At 41.6% G+C, this 18,522-nt stretch overlaps 1 protein-coding gene across 4 annotated transcripts in view; it reads left to right on the forward strand.

The window, feature by feature from the left end:
- The window catches only part of LOC146580431 (protein phosphatase 3 catalytic subunit alpha), a 68,190-nt gene that overhangs the window by 34,752 nt on the left and 14,916 nt on the right, over nt 1–18,522 (forward strand). For all 4 annotated transcript variants that reach the window (XM_085267180.1, XM_085267182.1, XM_085267181.1 and 1 more), the window contains exons 3-8: nt 4,973–5,097; nt 5,575–5,686; nt 6,079–6,224; nt 6,898–7,037; nt 10,538–10,615; nt 11,530–11,624. In XM_085267180.1, the coding sequence (XP_085123306.1) occupies nt 4,973–5,097; nt 5,575–5,686; nt 6,079–6,224; nt 6,898–7,037; nt 10,538–10,615; nt 11,530–11,624 (696 nt within the window). The remainder of the gene's footprint in view (nt 1–4,972; nt 5,098–5,574; nt 5,687–6,078; nt 6,225–6,897; nt 7,038–10,537; nt 10,616–11,529; nt 11,625–18,522) is intronic.

An 18,522-nucleotide genomic window follows, 5' to 3' on the forward strand; every position in this document is an offset into this window, starting at 1 on the left:
TCTGAAAAGTTGGGATCAGGTGGGAACTTGGTGGCATTAAAGCACCAACAGACTGCAATGAAGTATTTTTCTCTGAGTACATACAATTTAAAAAAATTGGTGTCAATAAATAAGTTTTGTGCAACTAATATTTAATAAAGCTCCTTTTGAGTGTTTTTGTTTCAATAAATCACTTTCACAGGAACTTTACAACAATTGAAAACAGACCAGCGCTCCTTTGAAGTATACTTAGCTTGATTGCAAGAGAGAGTGAGGACGTCCTTAGAAATGGGACTACAACTACAAGGCTCCTTTTAAGTTGGTCCCCGCTGTGGATTTAAACAGTTACTCTGTGTGGGTTTAATAAAAGACAAATGGTAAAGTAGAGGTTTACGATACAGTCACGCAGAGCTGATTCTCAGAGCTGTCTCACGAGGCTCGTAACCTGAGATAATTGCTCTCCAACGCTGTCCTCCAGCTTCCACTAATTGGGTATCTCTGTGAAAGAGTTTTTCACTGGCTCTTATTGTGTTTCTTGCTCCTAGATACAGTTCATAAAGCAACGGCCTCCCAAAAAGAAAGTCTGTGTCCTTTTCAAATTAGATTTAAATCTATTCACCCTGTGGTTAATTACTCAATTAGCCGATTACTTGAAGAATAGATGAATTGAGGTGCGCTGGCTACGAATGCCATGCTTATCATCACAGTTACTGTGATGGTGTTCAGTGGATACTGGTAATTGGTATCTTTGGTGTTATTTGTGTGTTGCATTTTGCAGGTGAATAAACTTTTGTAATATGTTCACTGAACTGGAAAGGCTTTAAGTTTATTAAAAAAAAAAAAAAAGAGGAAAAACTTATTAATTATTGTTTTGAACACTAGCTGTGAATTTAATTAAAAAACTTATCTGACTGTATTTGTTGAAATCTGAGGCCCTAATAACACATTTGTCCACGAACATCTCCACCAATATATATGGAACTATTTAATAGGTGTGACGTCACGCTAAACACCGTTTAAAAAGAAGATTTCAACCCCTTGAAACGAGCTGAGGAGACCGTGACTGTTTCTTGTATCAGGCTGTAAACTTGTTTATTTTTGTTGGTCATTTTAACATGGGAGTCTGCAAAGATTAAATCGCCTTTCAACCATAGACTGTATAAAACACTGGCGTAGCTCCCAGATTGGAACAATTAAGCCAATGTTGAATTGCCTTAAACCAGCAGTCTGTGTAAAGACCGAGTACTGTGATTGCAAAAAGACATCTAGTCCTCTAGAAGTCTGTGGGAAAGCATCTTTTTGCATCGACCTCACTTTCTGACCAAACTGTTTCCTAAGTCGTTTCACATAGAAAGAAACAAGTACTCTGCCTCAAGTGGCCGCTAGGAGAACTGCAGTTTTTGCCACTTGGCATAATGGAGCTTCACATTTTAAATGTGTTTTAATCACATTTTTGTTTCTGTGCAGAAATGATCCAAAAGTTAACCAACTCTTGAATCGATCTTTATGGTATCTACAAAATTGAGCAGAGGCTTTTCAATCACATTATCTGACATCCCTCAATGTTGTCTAAGCAGCTAATCTCCTGTTGCTTCTGTTCATCCTGTATCCTCGGGGAGTGAAAAGAGTATTGGATCACAGTGATAAGAAACTAATTCAGACTGAATCGGTGTGCTGGCTCATTCCTGACACAGATGTCATCCAAGAAGCCAAACCTGACGGTCGGTTTATCTCATACCTGCTGTGCTTGTTGTAAAATAACAAATCTATATGATTATAGTTTAAAGTTACGAGATAAAGTCATTGATTACTAATAAAATGTGGTATGATGTTCATCAAAGCTACAAGCTACCTCTGCTGGCACCCTGTGGCATCTGGCGCTGAATTGTTGGCGAGTGATCCTTTGGGTTGTGTGGTTTACAAGGTTTCTAAAGAAGTTTCTCGAGAATGAATCCACAGTGCTCGAAAACTATGCCTCTATCAACCAGTCAGGTTGCGTTTTACAAGCTTTCCTGCCCAGACTTATCATGAGTGTTATGGTCCTGAAACTGAGACCAAAATATGGAGTTTCATATCACACTTGAGCTGTTCCATTTCACAACAACTTTTGAGATAGTGCCTCTTATCATTTGTGTGGACACCATATGTATAAAGAATGTAACTATATGCTGCTGACAATCATGTCGTCACATTGCCTGTGCTAAAAAGCCATGTGGGGCTGTGTTGGTTAAATCATGCTTTAAAGCATAAACTGGAAACGCACCAGAATGAGGTTTGTTTTTGTTGATGATCCAGTAAATGTTATTGTGACATCTGTTTGTTTTTTGTCCTCATTTCTTTCATAGGTTCATTATTTTAAGAGGTAGGATGACTAAGTGTGGGTAAAGTATTAACCAGATCTATGATTTGAAGAATAAGTGCACTCCCTAATATATGTAGTAAAGATGAGTATGTGAGCACCAAAGATTTACGTCACCATTTCAGTGTCTGACAAATGTTGAAATGCGTCCCATCTCCCCCTCTGTTCCCATGTTGTGTTGTTGATTAATGGACTGAATAGTTTTAGCAGAACATTAAGATGTCAAATGAAGTTCCCCTTTGACCTTTACGTATAAAATCACGCTCCTTCTAGGAAGTCTTGCTACTCTGTATCTTGGTAACGCCCCCCGGAGGTTATTTTGGGCAGTTATTTATTCCACTACACAACCACTTGCGTCAGTCCAGCAATACCATTGGCTGAGTATGTTTCCCTGCTTGGCTGTCTTAAAGAAGACAATGGCTCAGGAGAGGTGGGTGATTCAGCAATGCCCATGATCCAGAGTACACAAAAAGGAGGGAAAAAAAGATTGTAAAGTCCAAACGCTGATCTTAACCCAAACTGTATGTAACTGCAGGGGTCCAACAAAGAATGGCCACGCATCATACTGATGTCTTCGGAAATTTATTTCTCTCTCTCTCTCTCACTCTTATTGTCTTCAGACACCGTGAAAACTGAAGAAACACAAAGTATACAACATAAATGTTTTGAGCTTTTCAGTCTCTCATATCAGTGTCCATAAACAGTCTTGTGCAAGCAGAACAGAAAAATGCACAATAATGGATATCACAAAAATGTCCTCTCATTACCAGTGTAGAACACGTATGCAACATTATACAAACAATATACATGAAACCATACCGTGTGCGCCTCTTGGACCACATGCAGAATAACATTAACGCTGAGGCTGTAGATGCATCTGTAGCCACGTATCCATGCTAGCTCCACAATGCCGTGATTGTGCTCTCAACCAAACTCTGGTCATGTGACAATTACAAATATTACCTCATACAAACTTTACAGCACTTTACATATTTAACAAACCCATATTTTGTAATCACATATTTTAGACATGTTTTTTAATTAATGTTACACTTTTATCATCTTATCTTGTAAATAAAAGAACTAAATTAAGCATGAATCTATCACAGAAACATGAAATAACCAACTTTATTTTAACTGTCTCAGGGACAGTTACACTGTAAACCTCTGGCATGTCCACCTAAAATTATGATGATCTGAAACAGGTTTTGAAGTGGTCTCAAAAGCAGATACAGGAAGGGTTTGATGGATTGTTGCAGGATTACTAAATTAAAGAGTCCAGTCTTTGTGTGGTCTGATCCAGAAATCCTGGTTAATCCAAAAGCTCATAACTTTTTTGTAAGTGATAGAGTGACCAGATAGCACCGAAGCCACGTACTTTGTAATTGTCTTTTAATATTTGTCGTGACAAAGCCAGGTTTTTAGTCGCATCAACAGGGGAAACTTAGAAATGAACACAGCTGGAAGCTTTGTGGTGGTTTAAGTTCAGTCAAATGCTAGTTTATTTGTTCAAATTAAGTCTCGCAAGCCAGCTGAAACACCTGAAGGTTATAAAGAGATTGAAAGAGGATGGGATGGAAAAGCAAGGCGTGGAAAGGGACACTCAGTTCTTGTGATTCCAAAGTATTACAGCATGTTAGAAGGAAGATGGCAGATGCACTGTTAACAATTTTTGCAGGCTTTGATTAAAAATCTCTTTTTAGGAAAAGCTTGTTTGGATTATTTCTTATTTACCTTACTTTGTGCAATGGGATAAACGCTATGTGCAGAGTTATTAGGCAAGTCATAATTCCCATGATTCACTTTATTGTGTAATACTCTCAATCCAAACTCAAAGTTTAACAATATGAAAGTGAGTTTTGTTATCTTTAGGAGGAATATAATTATGCATATTATCTGGACATAATAAATTACAGAGAAGATTTTTTTCCAAACTCTCATCCTTATTCTCAATTTTATACAGCGTGTGTATATAAAACCGATGACGTGGTATGTTGGTTTCTTGAACCATTTGGAAGCAGCTCGGCCTCCGAAATGTGTCCAAAGATCCTCATTTGGTCATTTTTGAGGCTTCTGCTGGCCAAACAGTGGGCTGCTTGAAAAACGAAAGGGAGAAAAATCTAAATGTGACCATTTTCATCACTGTGGACATGTTGTCAGCAGTAGTTTCTCCCTGTTCATTTTCCACAACACCTCTGAAATGTTCTTGGCCCATCAGCCTGTAAACAGTTGCCATGTTTCAGTAGTCTTTACCTTGGCATTTTGGCATTTAGTAGAGCTGAGGGACAACCAACAGAGTCAACAAAGTGCTCTGCAAAGCTGGTAATGGTGTGGGTGTGGAGCCCGACTCTCTGACAGCGGTTTCAGAAAGGATGCAATCCAAGTTGCAGTCAATACTGAACAACCGTTCACGCCCTCTCCATCGTCCACTACATCTTGTGCTGATCAGCCACAGGAGCGTGTTCAGCAAAACACTCATTCTCACACGATGCACCGCAAAACACCACTTGTATTGTGTGTGTTTGTATTGTGTGTGTGTAACTTTTCACACTAAGAACTTTAGTTTTACTTCTTCTTTTTTACATAGTTTACATTTTTATCGTTCATATTTTCTTTTTTCTGACCTTTTTCCAGTTTGCGGAGACATCCACGGGCAGTTCTTTGACCTGATGAAGCTGTTTGAAGTAGGAGGCTCACCAGCATCCACGCGCTACCTTTTCCTGGGGGACTACGTTGACAGAGGGTATTTCAGTATTGAAGTGAGTCTGTGTATTTGTTTTTGTCCTCACCAGGGCCTAATCAAGTGTGACACACGCCATGTGTTCGGCTGAAGCTGTGTTTATTAATAGCTTTCTCTCAGCGTAGATCAAATCAGGCTGCAGATATTGTAGTGGTAATAGGCTTTTGTAATAATTTCAAATGTGCCTTGGAAAGCAAATGTCAGAGTGAGGCTTGGAGTTATATATATATATAGAGAGAGATATTTTAAAATAAAGCAATATACAGATATTTAATCTGGGAATTTGCCTATATGTGTATATGGCCTGAAATATTATTCTTTTATTAATAAAAGAATAATGTGTTGGCGTGTGCCATGAGCACAAAATGCAGAACTACTTTTATTGTACCACTCTGTAAAAGTGACACGATGTGACTCGATGGTTTTATGCTTCCAGCCTCTTAGAAATATGACAAGCTAACAGTTTCCTGCTTTCTTTTGTTCTGCTTTGTTTCAGTGTGTGCTGTACTTGTGGGCCTTGAAGATCCTTTACCCCAAAACACTGTTTTTGCTGCGTGGGAATCACGAATGTCGACATTTAACAGAGTATTTCACATTTAAGCAGGAATGTAAGTAACGCTTGTGCACTTAATGTTTAACCTTTTGATATAAAGCGAGTTAGCCTCTGAAGCTCTGCACGGGGAGGGAGCAAATTGAGTTATCCTTGCTAAAAAGCTGTTTATTATGTGTGCAGTTCAGCCACTGACCTCAAACGTTCGCTTAAAAGCACACTCTGGCCCGTTACAGGATTCAGCCTTTATATTTGTACATGTCAAAACTGTTTCTGTTGGACTCGGACGAGATGGGGGGGGGAAAGCCCAACGAAACCCAACAAAAGGGAAGTTTTTGGAACTGCGGAGAGCCTTTCCGTCTGAGGCCAGTGAACTTCCCTGATGTATGAGAGCGCCGTTGTTTGACTTGGCATCCTCTGTTCTCCCTGCCCCGTTTCTCCCCATGACAGGTAGAATTAAGTATTCAGAGAGGGTGTATGACGCATGTATGGACGCCTTCGACTGCCTTCCCCTGGCTGCACTTATGAACCAGCAGTTCCTGTGTGTACACGGAGGACTATCTCCAGAAATCACAAATCTCGATGACATCAGGAAAGTATGTGTCCGATTTTTTTTTTTTTTTTTTTTTTTTTTTCCCCCTTAATTTTAATAAAGCTACAGTCCTGTGTTTTAGCATGCCATAACAACATTGCTTGCAATGAGTGAAGTTATTCCTCCGGATCTGTGTGCAGACGTGGACACGGTGGATTGTAAGCAGCAGTCTGGTCCTACCTCTGATTAAAAAATGTTGACGAGTCAGATCCAGCTTTCAGACTAATTCAATAATTCTAAATGGATTTTGTGGCTGCAATCAGAGGGCATGCATAATAGAATTTTCTCTATTGAAGTGTCCATCATGCTACCCATCCAGTAATCCACGAGCTTTTGTTGGAGAAAGAGCTACTCTTGCCTGAAAGCAAAGCCATTTATGTTCAGCGCTCGTAAAGAACGGCTGCCAGTTTTTGCAAGTTTTTTCAGGCCTTTCCTTGAAAGATCCTTCCATGTCCTGAAAGACAAGTGGTGTCTTTTGACACGTCACCCATATTGTGTTACCTCGAATGCGATTTAAAATCCCTTCAGCAGACATGTTACTTAATTATGATCATAGCTGTAGTCGCCAGCTCGGCTATCGCAGAAGAAGCAATTTCTCCGCAGCAGTGTGAAGACTCCGTGTGTCATATTTCCATTCGAGCAGACTGACGGGAGTCTTGACTTTTTCCCTTCCACAGCTAGACAGATTCAAAGAGCCCCCTGCATACGGTCCAATGTGTGATCTGCTGTGGTCCGACCCCCTGGAGGATTTTGGGAACGAGAAGAGCCAGGAGCACTTCACGCACAACACAGTGCGAGGCTGTTCCTATTTCTACAGGTGAGTGTGTTCTGCGTTGATTCACAGTCATGTGATTTATTTATTTATTTGTTTTTAAGACATTTGTGTGTGTGTGTGTGTTTGTTTTCTTTTTGAATTCCAAGTAGCTGTCAGAAGGAAAGCAGCTTTAGTTTAGAGTTACATTCATCTGCAAGCCAACATTGTTTTTGTTGGAATCGGAATTAAAAACAAGATGTTGTTGCCGGTATTTTAGAAACTTTCGGTGCTCTTATTCCGCTTAGTAAAACTAAATAACCTGATTAGTTTTACTTTGTGTTTTTTTTCTCTAAACAAAATATTTGAACTTGGAGGGGTGAAGGAGGGGGAAAAGAGTTAATAACTTCTCTCCTCCCATCCCACAATGCTCACGCCTCTGCAGCATCTCAGCTGTGAGACGGTTGTTAGAGCGCGCTGTGCAATTGAGAAATCACAAAGACTCCTCCCTAGACTGTCGCCAGTATTTATGTAACCCACATTACCTTCAATTGAGCTGAGTAACTGAACAAACTGAGGAAATGCTCGGAGCGAGCGGCTCGCGCTGTCACAAAATGTAATGAACTGGCACATTACCACGAGGCACAGTCCCGCTTCTAAATGCGCTCGGCACTCCCTCCACTCATTACGGCCTGAGTGATGCTTTCTTCGCCCTGGCGTCCCTCTGGCGAGCAGCAGAAGTCGTTGGAGATGTCCCCAGGCTCCTAATAAGCATTTTCTCATTTTTTTTTTTTCCCAGGTGTTTCATAACTACTTACTTAATAGTATTTTAATGCCCATGATGCTCAGAGAACGACTGAGTCTCGATATTGCAGATCAACAAGTGGTTCTGCGTTAAAAGAATATTTTGCCCACGCGTGTAGTCACCAAAAATGTAAGCTCTGTGGCCTTTTTGCCTCATCGACAGATCCGATCACATGTTTGTGTTGTATCAGCATCCCAGTTAACCTTCTGCCACTTCGCTCAGAATTCCTCTGGAGTCTTTCTTTCATCGTTGTCCCCTCGACTCCATCTGCCCAGGGGATTGCTGCTAATTGGCATCACATTGAGTTTCAGGATTTATGAGACGGTTTTAGCCAGACCGGGAGAGAGCCATTCCTCAATACTCCTCCCCAAACCTATCGGCTTCTTTACCCCCCCACACCATCGCCACAGGCACGCTCGTAACACTTTTACAAACGGTATTCAGGCGTGAAATTGCACATGTTTGAGATACGGCTGCTTTTTACAAACGCCTCCACTCGGTAGTGTGTATGAATAAGCCTACAGTGGATGTTTAAAAAAGCAAAAAACATCTGTAATCAGTTCAACTTTAACTTTAAAGCTTTAATTTTAACCTAGCGAACGAGTTCCTCTTGGATCGCACATGGCGAAGTAATTTCTTGTACATCTCTTCTTGTTGTCCAAGGAGCACATTAACATCTGTGCCCCGTTGTTGGACAGATGGGAGACGATCTAATCTCAGAACGCAAGCTGCCAAAAGACAAATTAGGCCAAAATGTGTCTCGACTACCAAACAGCAGCATATGGCACGTATCTACATCTGCTGGAGGAAATCAAGTGAGAAATCAAACATTTATTTCTAATTTCTCGTCCCTTGTAAAGAAAAACAAACTCATTGCGTCGTTAATTCCTTCATGGCATCTGCTCTCTCCTTTCACATGACTCCCAGCAGAACGCACGGGTTCTTGTGTCTACATGCGCCGCGATTGTTGATAGATTTCTCCTAATGCCTTCACTTTTAATAATTAATCTCTGCAGCGAGCGTGGAGCAAGACATCCAAAAAAACAGCCAGTCAGATTAACGCTTGCTTGTATAAATTTGCTTGATAATGACCGTGTCCCAGAAGGACTGTACAATAGGAAATGCAAATGTAAAGCTGCAAAACGCTTCTCTGCGGATCACACTTGAACAGAACTCCACAACAGCTTATCAGAGCCATTATGAAACCTCAGCGGTGCTTTGCGTTGATTATAGAGAAGTCTAAAAAGCTATTTTAAAATCAGCAGGTTTCGTCGTGCAGCAGTTGCTGAGGAAAATGTCTCGTTTGGTTTTGATTGCAGCGTGTGGGTGGTGTTCATTGTCGGGCAGAGGTGTCGAGCTAGGATTACAGAACCTAGTTTAAAATCCAGCCTGTATTTTATTCAAGAACTTAATATTACTTCAGTGAATCAAAGAGATTTGAGCATTCAGGGGTGTTCATTTCTTGGTGCACTTTTGTGTTTTTAACTTCTGGGTTGAATAAAAAGCGAGAAAAACTAATTGGGGTGTAGAGACGGGGCCCAGAGAGATGGGGATTTGAAGCAGACTGACAAAAAGCATTTCTAAGTAACCGAATTGTAGCAGTGATTTTAAAAAAATTGAGAAGGATGTTGTAACCCAGAGTAGAAGAAGAAGCGGGCAGCTGTTGCGCAGCGCCTGGGGACCAGCTCCAGATGTAAGCCTCGGTCAAGGGCGCGACGACAGAACATCCAGCCTAGTTTTTGATGGCAGGGGAAGCTGGAGCTCCACACAAAAGGGCCCTGTCCTTTTAACATCACGAATGATATTTCAAATGCTCTCATCTAATTAACTTCTGCGGCTCGCACAGGGCTGTAAAGTGGCTTGAAATTTCATCTGCATAGCCGCAAGATGCCAGGGGAGGAGAGGAAAAAAGAGAAACCTCTTGAATTTCGCCCCTGTTACTGTCGAATAAATCCTCCCACACTGAAGCGTTTCACATGTTGCGCGTCGGTGCCACTCATTTATTGCGAGTTGTCACTCACTTTGCGAATCGTGGGTTTCTTTGAAATGAACAAAACCTCGGCGTCCACTGGGGTTTTATTTTATTTATTTAATTTTTATTCACGCGGGGTTGAAGCATCTCTCAAATGTTTGACGGGAAGGCTGTTTTTCAAGAAAACCTATAATGAGATCATTGTTTTTGTTCTTTTTTTTTTTTCTTAAAAAAATAAATAATCTCGAGGAAAGGATAACCGGTGGAAGCTGGCGCTGCAGGATGGCAAACTGCAGAGAAGATCTCTGAAGCCTTATTGTACTGCAGTATGCTGGTAGTAAGGGTTTTAGTCATGCTGCTCACAAACTGAAAGATCAGCTCAGGCATGAAACAATGCCCTGCTTTTATTCCTTAAAGTATTTCGCCGTGTGTCACTGTAAAATAAAATCCAGCATTTGAAAATGGTCGCACTCCTCTTATGTTCTGAACCTTTTTTGAGAAATTAAGTGCATTATTGGTGATTATATGAGGTATGAGTTATCAAGCCTTCGCTCAGGAAGTGAAAGAGCCTGCTTTAAATTTCAGGTTAGATGTTAAGATCACCTTTAAAGGCTTTCATAATAATCTTGATGTATTTTTATTCAGTGTGCGGCTGGTTTTAGAGCTTGGCCACTGTTTCCCTGGGCACAATCAATAAAGAGCCATGACTTATTTGGTTTTTCTATTGATTTTCCTTTCTTGGTCTTTTCTTGACATGTGAGTAAACCAAATACCTCTTTTATTCAACAGCTACCCTGCAGTCTGTGACTTTCTACAACACAATAACTTATTATCTATCATCCGGGCCCATGAAGCACAGGATGCTGGGTGAGTGCTGTGGTATTTTGTCTTTTCTCATCCCACTGTCTCACACAGCGATTCAGACTGGGGTATTAAATGAAAAGCCTTCCCCTGGTACCTAGGGGTTTGCTCCAGTCTGTCTGGGAGCAAGTTCAGGGCAGCCTGATCTTTGAGAGGAGCCACGTTAATCCAAGAAATGAAAAAGAAACCTCCGTGAGGAGCGAGCTGGCCAGATGTGAAGCGACAGGAATGATTCACGCAGCTCGCGGTGTGGTTTAAAAAGTGTTGCGCATTTCACATTTAGACACCTTTACAATTTTAACTACCCAGCAAATTTTTTTGGCACAGCAGGAGGTGTGATAAGCATTTCATCAGGATTTCTACAAAAATAAAGCCTCTTTGAAATGTTTTTGTTTTTTTAACACTGCCAGGTGGGTGGATGTGTCAAGCCGATCTTCCTCTAAGCAAGGTTAAGACAGTGGGAGGCACAGCAGCAAAGTTGTTTACCATTGCACTCCCACTGGGTGGTCACATGGGACACCTTGGCCCTCAGTTGAGATAGCTGCCCCAAGACACCTCAGACCACACATCATTAAGTTAATGGCTCCCTTTTAGACTTAATTTGCAATGCCCAGTGAATATGCAAATATTTTTTTTATGGCTGCAGTCTGTGGTCTAATAAATCGTCTAGGCTAAAACATGAAGCTTTAGTCCATTCCAGATATAAATACGTAGCATTCCCCATCATCAGTAGCTGTTAGTTGCATCAGACTACTCAGAACTTGGGACTTTAGCAAAGGGATTTACTCTCTGGAGGCACAGTGAAATATTAGGCAATAAAAATTATCACTACTAATCAATCTCAAGGGTCAAATGCAGTTGAGTAATTCATGAATGAATAGTTGAAATGTTAACTGATGCTTCTCCCTGGAACTTCACAGATACCGCATGTACAGAAAGAGTCAGACCACTGGCTTCCCGTCCCTTATCACCATCTTCTCAGCACCTAACTATCTAGATGTCTACAACAACAAAGGTAAGAGCGTGGAATTTGTCGTAATCAGTCTACTGCGGCTTGTAGCTTTTGAATACCAGATTGTGACATGTCGTTTTATGACTTGCCTAAGGCGACATAATATTCACTGTCAAGTCGATCCAGGCTGTAGAGTTGTTAGTGTCAGATTTGTTAAAGATGAATGACAGCAGTGTCTCAAAATGCTTCGAAATCACTGCAGGATGATTGTAGATATAACTAATATTATGATTTTTTTGGGGAGGTTATTTGTGAAGAATTGCTCTACATTCATAAACTGTATAAAAAGACAGACGCAGCTTCTATATCTGATAGGGCTGCCACAAACGATTATTTTGATAGTCGACTAGTCACCGATTATTTTTGCGATTAGTCGACTAATCAGATCATGCGTCCATTGGACGTAAAACGTACAGCTTATTGCACCAGCACCACTCGAGCATCTCACACTTCTGATAATCAGTTGTCTGCCTGACATTTATTCAGCTGTGTAAAAATTATAACTTTAATCTCAGCCAAACCGATTTACTCAGGAACAAATAAAATACTAAAAAAAGCCAAACGATAACATTTTAAGTTATCTAAGTGACTTATATATCATGTTTAACCTGAGTAGCGAAAGACAGCAGGGGGGTTTGAAAACGATTTGCCGGGAGTCCGGTGTTCTCACGGCTCTAGTGAGCCTAGCCCCCGGTTAGCTATCGAGCTAGTGGGTAACAGACGTCTCCAAAAACGTCGGAGCGCTTTTGAAAATATGCGGTGTCCTGATAAACTGAGCAGATATTTGAGGTTTACACAGCTACATTCTCGCCAGAAAATATGTTCAACGTTTATTTTGTGACCCAGAAAGTATAATAAGAGAGTTAAAACTAACTAGCTGCCGCCATTGTTGGAAACTGAGCAGGGCCGCGCTATGAATTCTGGGATAGGTTGGGCCACAAAGCGACCCATCCTTCAAATCTGGGGAAATGAAGGGCGCGTTTGTCGGCCGCATTTGTCGGAGTCTTCGAATTTGGACAGTCTTCGACGTGTCGCTGTAAAGTAATCTGCCTACAAATGCGGGCACAGGAGGATGCGGTTCCTAAATTTGGACACAGCTACGATACCGGACACCGCTTCTTCTTCTTCGAGGTTTAACGGCAGCTGGCATCCTCGTACATGCAGTGCTGCCATCTTCTGTTTCAGTCCGTTATTACACTCTTAAATCCTACTACTTATTCCTGCGTCTTTTGGGATCTTACAAAGCTTGAAACGATGCTTCGACTATTAAATTAGTCGTCGACGATTTTAATAGTCGACGTAATCGTGACTAGTTGACTAACCTTAGAGGTTTTTCTGAAATGAGTGGTTTCTGTCCTATTTCAGGTCTACTTTTAGTTTGTGAGGGTGGTCTCTGCCTATGTGGCCACCCTTGGAAAAACCCAGAAGCTATTCTAGTGGTCATCACACGACATCTATATTGATATATATTCCAATAGAGAACTACTCTTCCTTGGGTCAGTGGTGTACACAAAAGTTGGTTTGCACTATTTGTCCTGTGCAACATTGATTTTAGTCTGGTAGTTTTGGGGAGGGAGCTGGTGTGAAGTGGCCTGGTGCCGCATCACTTGGCACCTAGTGACGCCCGATGCTGTGCTGCGGTGCCTGCACTGAGATGGGCTCGCCTTTGTGCTGTGAGTCAGCACTTTTCCCCGAGAGAACAGACAGTATCTGCTTTAACTGTGGGGGCACGTTTGGAATGGTGACATCGGTGGGAAAACCACAGGAAATGGGAAGGAAAGAGTGACGGGGGCTAGTTCGTGCTGTTCTGCAATGCCTCTCTTGATGAAATGCCACATCACCGCAGTGGTTATTACACATGTGAGGGCTTTCCTATTTGCAGGTGTGTGCCATCTTTGGTGAGACATTAGGTTACGTTTGTTTACTTTTTTTGGAGCTGCCTCCTTCCCTACACAGTGAAGATGGTGAAGAAGTGTGGCACTGTGCCTTTGTTTATTATTAGAAACCTATTTGTTCCATGCCAACTAATCTTCCTAGGACTCACAGTCAACACAGCACAATCCAAACAAACAAAGTGATGTGAAGCACGTGTTTGGGTTTTTGTTTTGTTTTGCTTTTTAATTCTGGTAACCAATTGCCCGGAGAATCGTTTAAGTCTTCTGGAGATCATAATGGAACAGCCGAAATATCAATTTTTCTTCCCGATTTTGTCTCAATGCTTCTTTTAGACGTAGCTGGTGGATGTTCAGCTGATTAAAATACTACCCAGGGCATTGGTGGTTATCAGACAGAAAAGATTGCTTTGTGTTGTTTCAGAACTGACTTCATTTAGACATAAAAATATATCTTCCCCCAGAGTACATGCTTTAAAAAAATAATAAAATAAAATACAATTTCTCAACATTTACTCTCCGTTGCAAAACGATGCACACTTTTTGACTAAATCCATTTTCTTAATGTAGCTACAAGCAGTAATGAAGGCAGCCGTGCAGTTCAGTAGAGCAAAGTCGCGATGGAAATGTGATCTAATCCTGTTAAAAGCTGTAAGTAAGCACTGATATAAAAAATGCTTTTTTGCTCATTACAGAAAGTTACCAGACACAAGAATTACTTATAGATATTAGGTTAAATCCATTTTTTTGCAACTTGCTGGTTTTTATTTCGTTTTTTAGTTTTTCGCTTGGTTGTAACAAACACTTTCTAAATTTTCAGTACAACAACTAACGTGATGCTGGGCCATCTGTGTTAATTTTAGTAAAAATGTTTCCTCCTTAAAAAATAAAATAAAAATGAATTGTGACCTTTCAGTCTTCAGTGGGTGTAAACCAGTTTAACAGTCTGTGTCGTGAAGTTTTCTGCTTGATCTCAGGAATCTTAGTGTTTCGTGTCTAAAAACTGGCCGTCGGCTGTTGTTCAGAAGTCTCTATATAAACACTCTTCTAACCTCCACCTCTGATGGTGTTGGATGGAGACCTGGATAAATTAAGGGACTGTTATAAATCACTGTCGGGTTTTTAAAACTTCACAAATATGAGTGGGGGAAGGGAGCCACAAAGAATAAAACACTCCAACTTAAAGGCTCTGAGATTTCATATCAACACTAAAGCAAATTACTTAGCTCCTATTCACTTGGCATCCACTTGACAGTTACACAAGTCCGTGAAACGATCCCACATTCCTGTTGATGCTCTTAACGAGTGCTGTGGGTGGGGTTCATTGGTAGAAGTAAAGCCCCTGTAATGAATTGCTGTGCTCTTAGCTTCATGCTGGAGCTCCACGCACACTGAGCAATGGCCCTGTGATTGATGGCCAAACGAGTGGGCGCATAAATTTTAAAGAGGAGGGAGGAGGCATCGGCAGCTCCCATCAATCCCGCGTTAGGGGGTGGATGGATTAACCAATGATACCTCTCCACGTGGGGGTAAAAAAAGAAGAGAAGTGCTCCTCCTATCAGAGAGGTGGACGATATCTGAAGCAACACAAACTGACTCCTTTCCCAAAAGTAGACTGAACTCACTTGAAGGCTAGTTAGACTGACGAACACATGAATTAGGACTTAATTCTATAAATTCCAGCTTTAGATGCCACCCCAGCCCTCAGTCCTCCTTTTTTCATTGAGTGTCAGATGCTGACCAGCTGTCCATCACTGCTCTGACCCCTTCAACCCTTCAGTAAAAAGTGACACAGGCAGTTGCGACATGGCAGAGGGAGGCTGTGTGAAATGAAAACTCAGCAGCAGTGATTTTGCAGTTTTCACTGTTTGATCTTTCTCGGTTTGGCTCCAGAAGTGACTGCAGTGGGGGGAGAGAGTGATGGAGTAGGGTAGATGGAGTGGGTGTAGTTGGCAGTTGTACACTTGTGCTTTTGTATTAATGGAGTGCTTTGTGCTGCATCATTATTGACCGGTCCAGAAAATCAGCAACTAAGCCCGAATGGTTATGTTTCTTAGATTGAAGTAAAGCTAAACGACAGTGGTGCTGCACGAGCTGTTTACATGAAACATTTACTTCGTCCACGACGACAGTTAAAGGTTGTTTGATCCATCTCGCTCGTGTCGCTTTCCTTCCTTCCTGTTTTCCTTTCAATTAAACAGAAAGTACCTGTTGACATCTCCTTGCAATTAATTACATACAATACAAACTGGAAAGTAGGACAATGAGTGGTAACATCAGCAGATGCATTGTATTGTAGGACAGTTCAGTTCATGCATGGATTAGAGCCAAAGTGGAGCAGATCCAGTATGGCTCCAGTTCACCGAGACGTCGCACATCGTGAGGACACACTGTGATTCGTGAGTTCTTCAGCTGTACACGGACAGCACAGACCAATTACGCAGCAGTCACTTTGATATGAAATGTTAGGCGGACATTGCAAAGGTTATTGATGAAGGTTGTGTTCTGTTTAGTTCAATAGCCTCAGTTGTTTGTGATTAGTACCGCCTCTTTCCCCACCATCTCATACCAAAATGACTGCTCTAAAATCTTTTCAGTCCCTGCAGTCCACGCGTGTGGCGTCAGCTTCTAAATGGCTGGTGTGAAAAGCTAACCCAGTGCAACTTTATACGCGAGGCATTAAAGGCAAATATGTAGTCAGCACAGAGTGTCGGAAGGACAGCGGGAATCTCCCCCTGGTCTCAAAGCAGATTTAACAGTCTTCGTTGCCAGGGAAACCGGCTGGAGGCACTCCCTTATGAATAATGAATGAGCAGGCGTCTCTCTGCAATATCTGTGTTACCGTTGCAGCAGGCTTGGCCTCAGCTGCCCTATTATCTGCCGTCGGAGCAGCAGAGCCCTCTAGTGGCTGTCATGCAGCATGCTCTGGCAGTGGACACAGAACTCTCAGCTGGTCCGTGCGAGCTTAAGTGACTTCCATCGTATGAAAAAGCTGCATATAATTGTGTTTTGCAGTGATGAGGAAAATAAAGTGCTTTAATGTCACCCTCATCTGCCCTGACAATACAGATGAGGGCACTGAATACATATTTGTCTCTAATGCCTCTTGTATTTTAAAAAAAGAAGAAAAAAAAAGCCTGAACAAGTGTGTTTGTTTGGTACGAGGCAGGTTGCTGGGTGTCTCTGTTCCTTTAAAAGGAATCTGATTTGAAGGAGCGACAACAGGGGAGCTGACCTTCTCCCCCGCTCTGCCTTTTTCCCTCTGGGCTTCCATGGCTGCATTCAATCAAGTGCCTCAACGATGTTTATGCAGTATGTGATGTTTATGCAATGGCTGCCCACGTGTGCGATTGCTTTCATGCACGCCAACGCGCAGGGATAAACACCCACAGCTCCGTCTGAGTGGACCGTGTTGTAGCAATGCAGCGCTGTTCTTATTCGAGCGGGTAGTAGTGTTTTGCTGATATTGATAATAATCCTGCATTAATTATACAAGTGTATGGATGTTCCCCTGCAGGAAAGTTTTCTGTTTGTATTGTGCTGCCTGGCACTTACAAGTGTTTAAGTATTACTTGAGCACCACTTTCAGTGCATACTACACACACACATTTGTATCAGAATGCTTACTGACCTGAATTGTGTTGTTCCTGAGGTAAAGCTGCCTGGATGCCAGGTTTGATGACTTGCTATTCTTGAATCTGAGAGGAGCTCAGGCAGGAAAGTCCCCCATGGTGACCCTGCCACAGTATCCGCTTTCCTCAGATCTGGGCCACCAGACTGGCCTTGTGTATTAGAGAATCTGAGGCTGCTATATACAGCATGGATATATTTATGTTTGGCAGCTCTCATGTTTTCCTCCACACCCACGTTAACACTGTCTAATCATAGGTGAGGTCGCACGGGGCACACTGTGTGGCCAGTGTTTGACAGCTGGTTTCTGTGTGCGTGGAGATCACGATTATAATGAGACATTTAGTAAAATAAACTGAGAAATATACTGTAAAATATACCAAATATGGCACAAGCAGAAATGTATACTGGTGAAATGCTGTGTCTTCTTTTTAATACCTAAGATTTACCTGGCAAGTTCATAAGGAGTGACACATACCATGCCAGCTGTGTAATCCTTTTTGGAAAAGCAGGTGCTGTCAAGCAGGCTTAAGTTAAAGACTCAACACACAGCATGTTTGTGCTTTTATTCTGCTGCTCTTCCTCCACCCTTACTGTGAACACCAGCTACCACACCCACTCAAGTCTCTCCTCTTAAATTATTCATCTGAGTAATTGAAAACCGCTGTGTATGGATTTTTTTTAAGGCAAATGTAGATTTTTGTAAATATTCTCTAAGTTTGCAAACTGAAACTGCTCTAAAAATAAGAAAAAAATAACATGTGGGTGTAACTTAAGAGTTCATAAATCGATTGCCTAGAAACTAAGAATACATACTTTCATTACAGTAATGATCATTATTGTGTCTAGTACCTTACTTTTCTATCTATTCCTTCCTTTCCTCCTCACCAGGAACTGCTTTTCTGTTAACCAGTGAAACGTGCTCGCCCTCATGAGCCCAAATGTTCCAGAGCATCGATTTTTATTTTCTCCAAACAGCAGGTTACCCTCGTTTAGATGCTTGTGCAGTTTGCTAACTTTGATTTGCAGAAATCAGTTTGTACTTTTGCATTTAAATGAGTCCTTCTGTCAAAGTGAGAGATTGGCACATGCTGACTGTGTAGATATCACCTTAAAGTGGCAAAAAAAATATCCGCCTTTTAGTCTTTGTGTAGGTATTTTGTTCTAAACCGTTTTATTCACCATCATCTCCAGAGGTTGACTGACAGCATTTGACAAGATGTTGAGCGACGTCCAGGTTTCGGTGTGGACGACAGTTTTGTCCACCTTTTCCTTTTTTCTTTTCGGGCAAATGGTACTCTGTAGTTATCAGTGGTTTTGCTGAATCACACCTCCGCACAGCACCTGCAGCTAATGAATCATTAACCAGGAACAGTAAG

The sequence above is a fragment of the Mchenga conophoros genome, linkage group LG3 (assembly GCF_057382185.1).
Source record: "Mchenga conophoros isolate Kocher_MC1m ecotype Shallow Benthic linkage group LG3, M_conophoros_male_GT1.1, whole genome shotgun sequence".
Lineage (NCBI taxonomy): Eukaryota > Metazoa > Chordata > Actinopteri > Cichliformes > Cichlidae > Mchenga > Mchenga conophoros.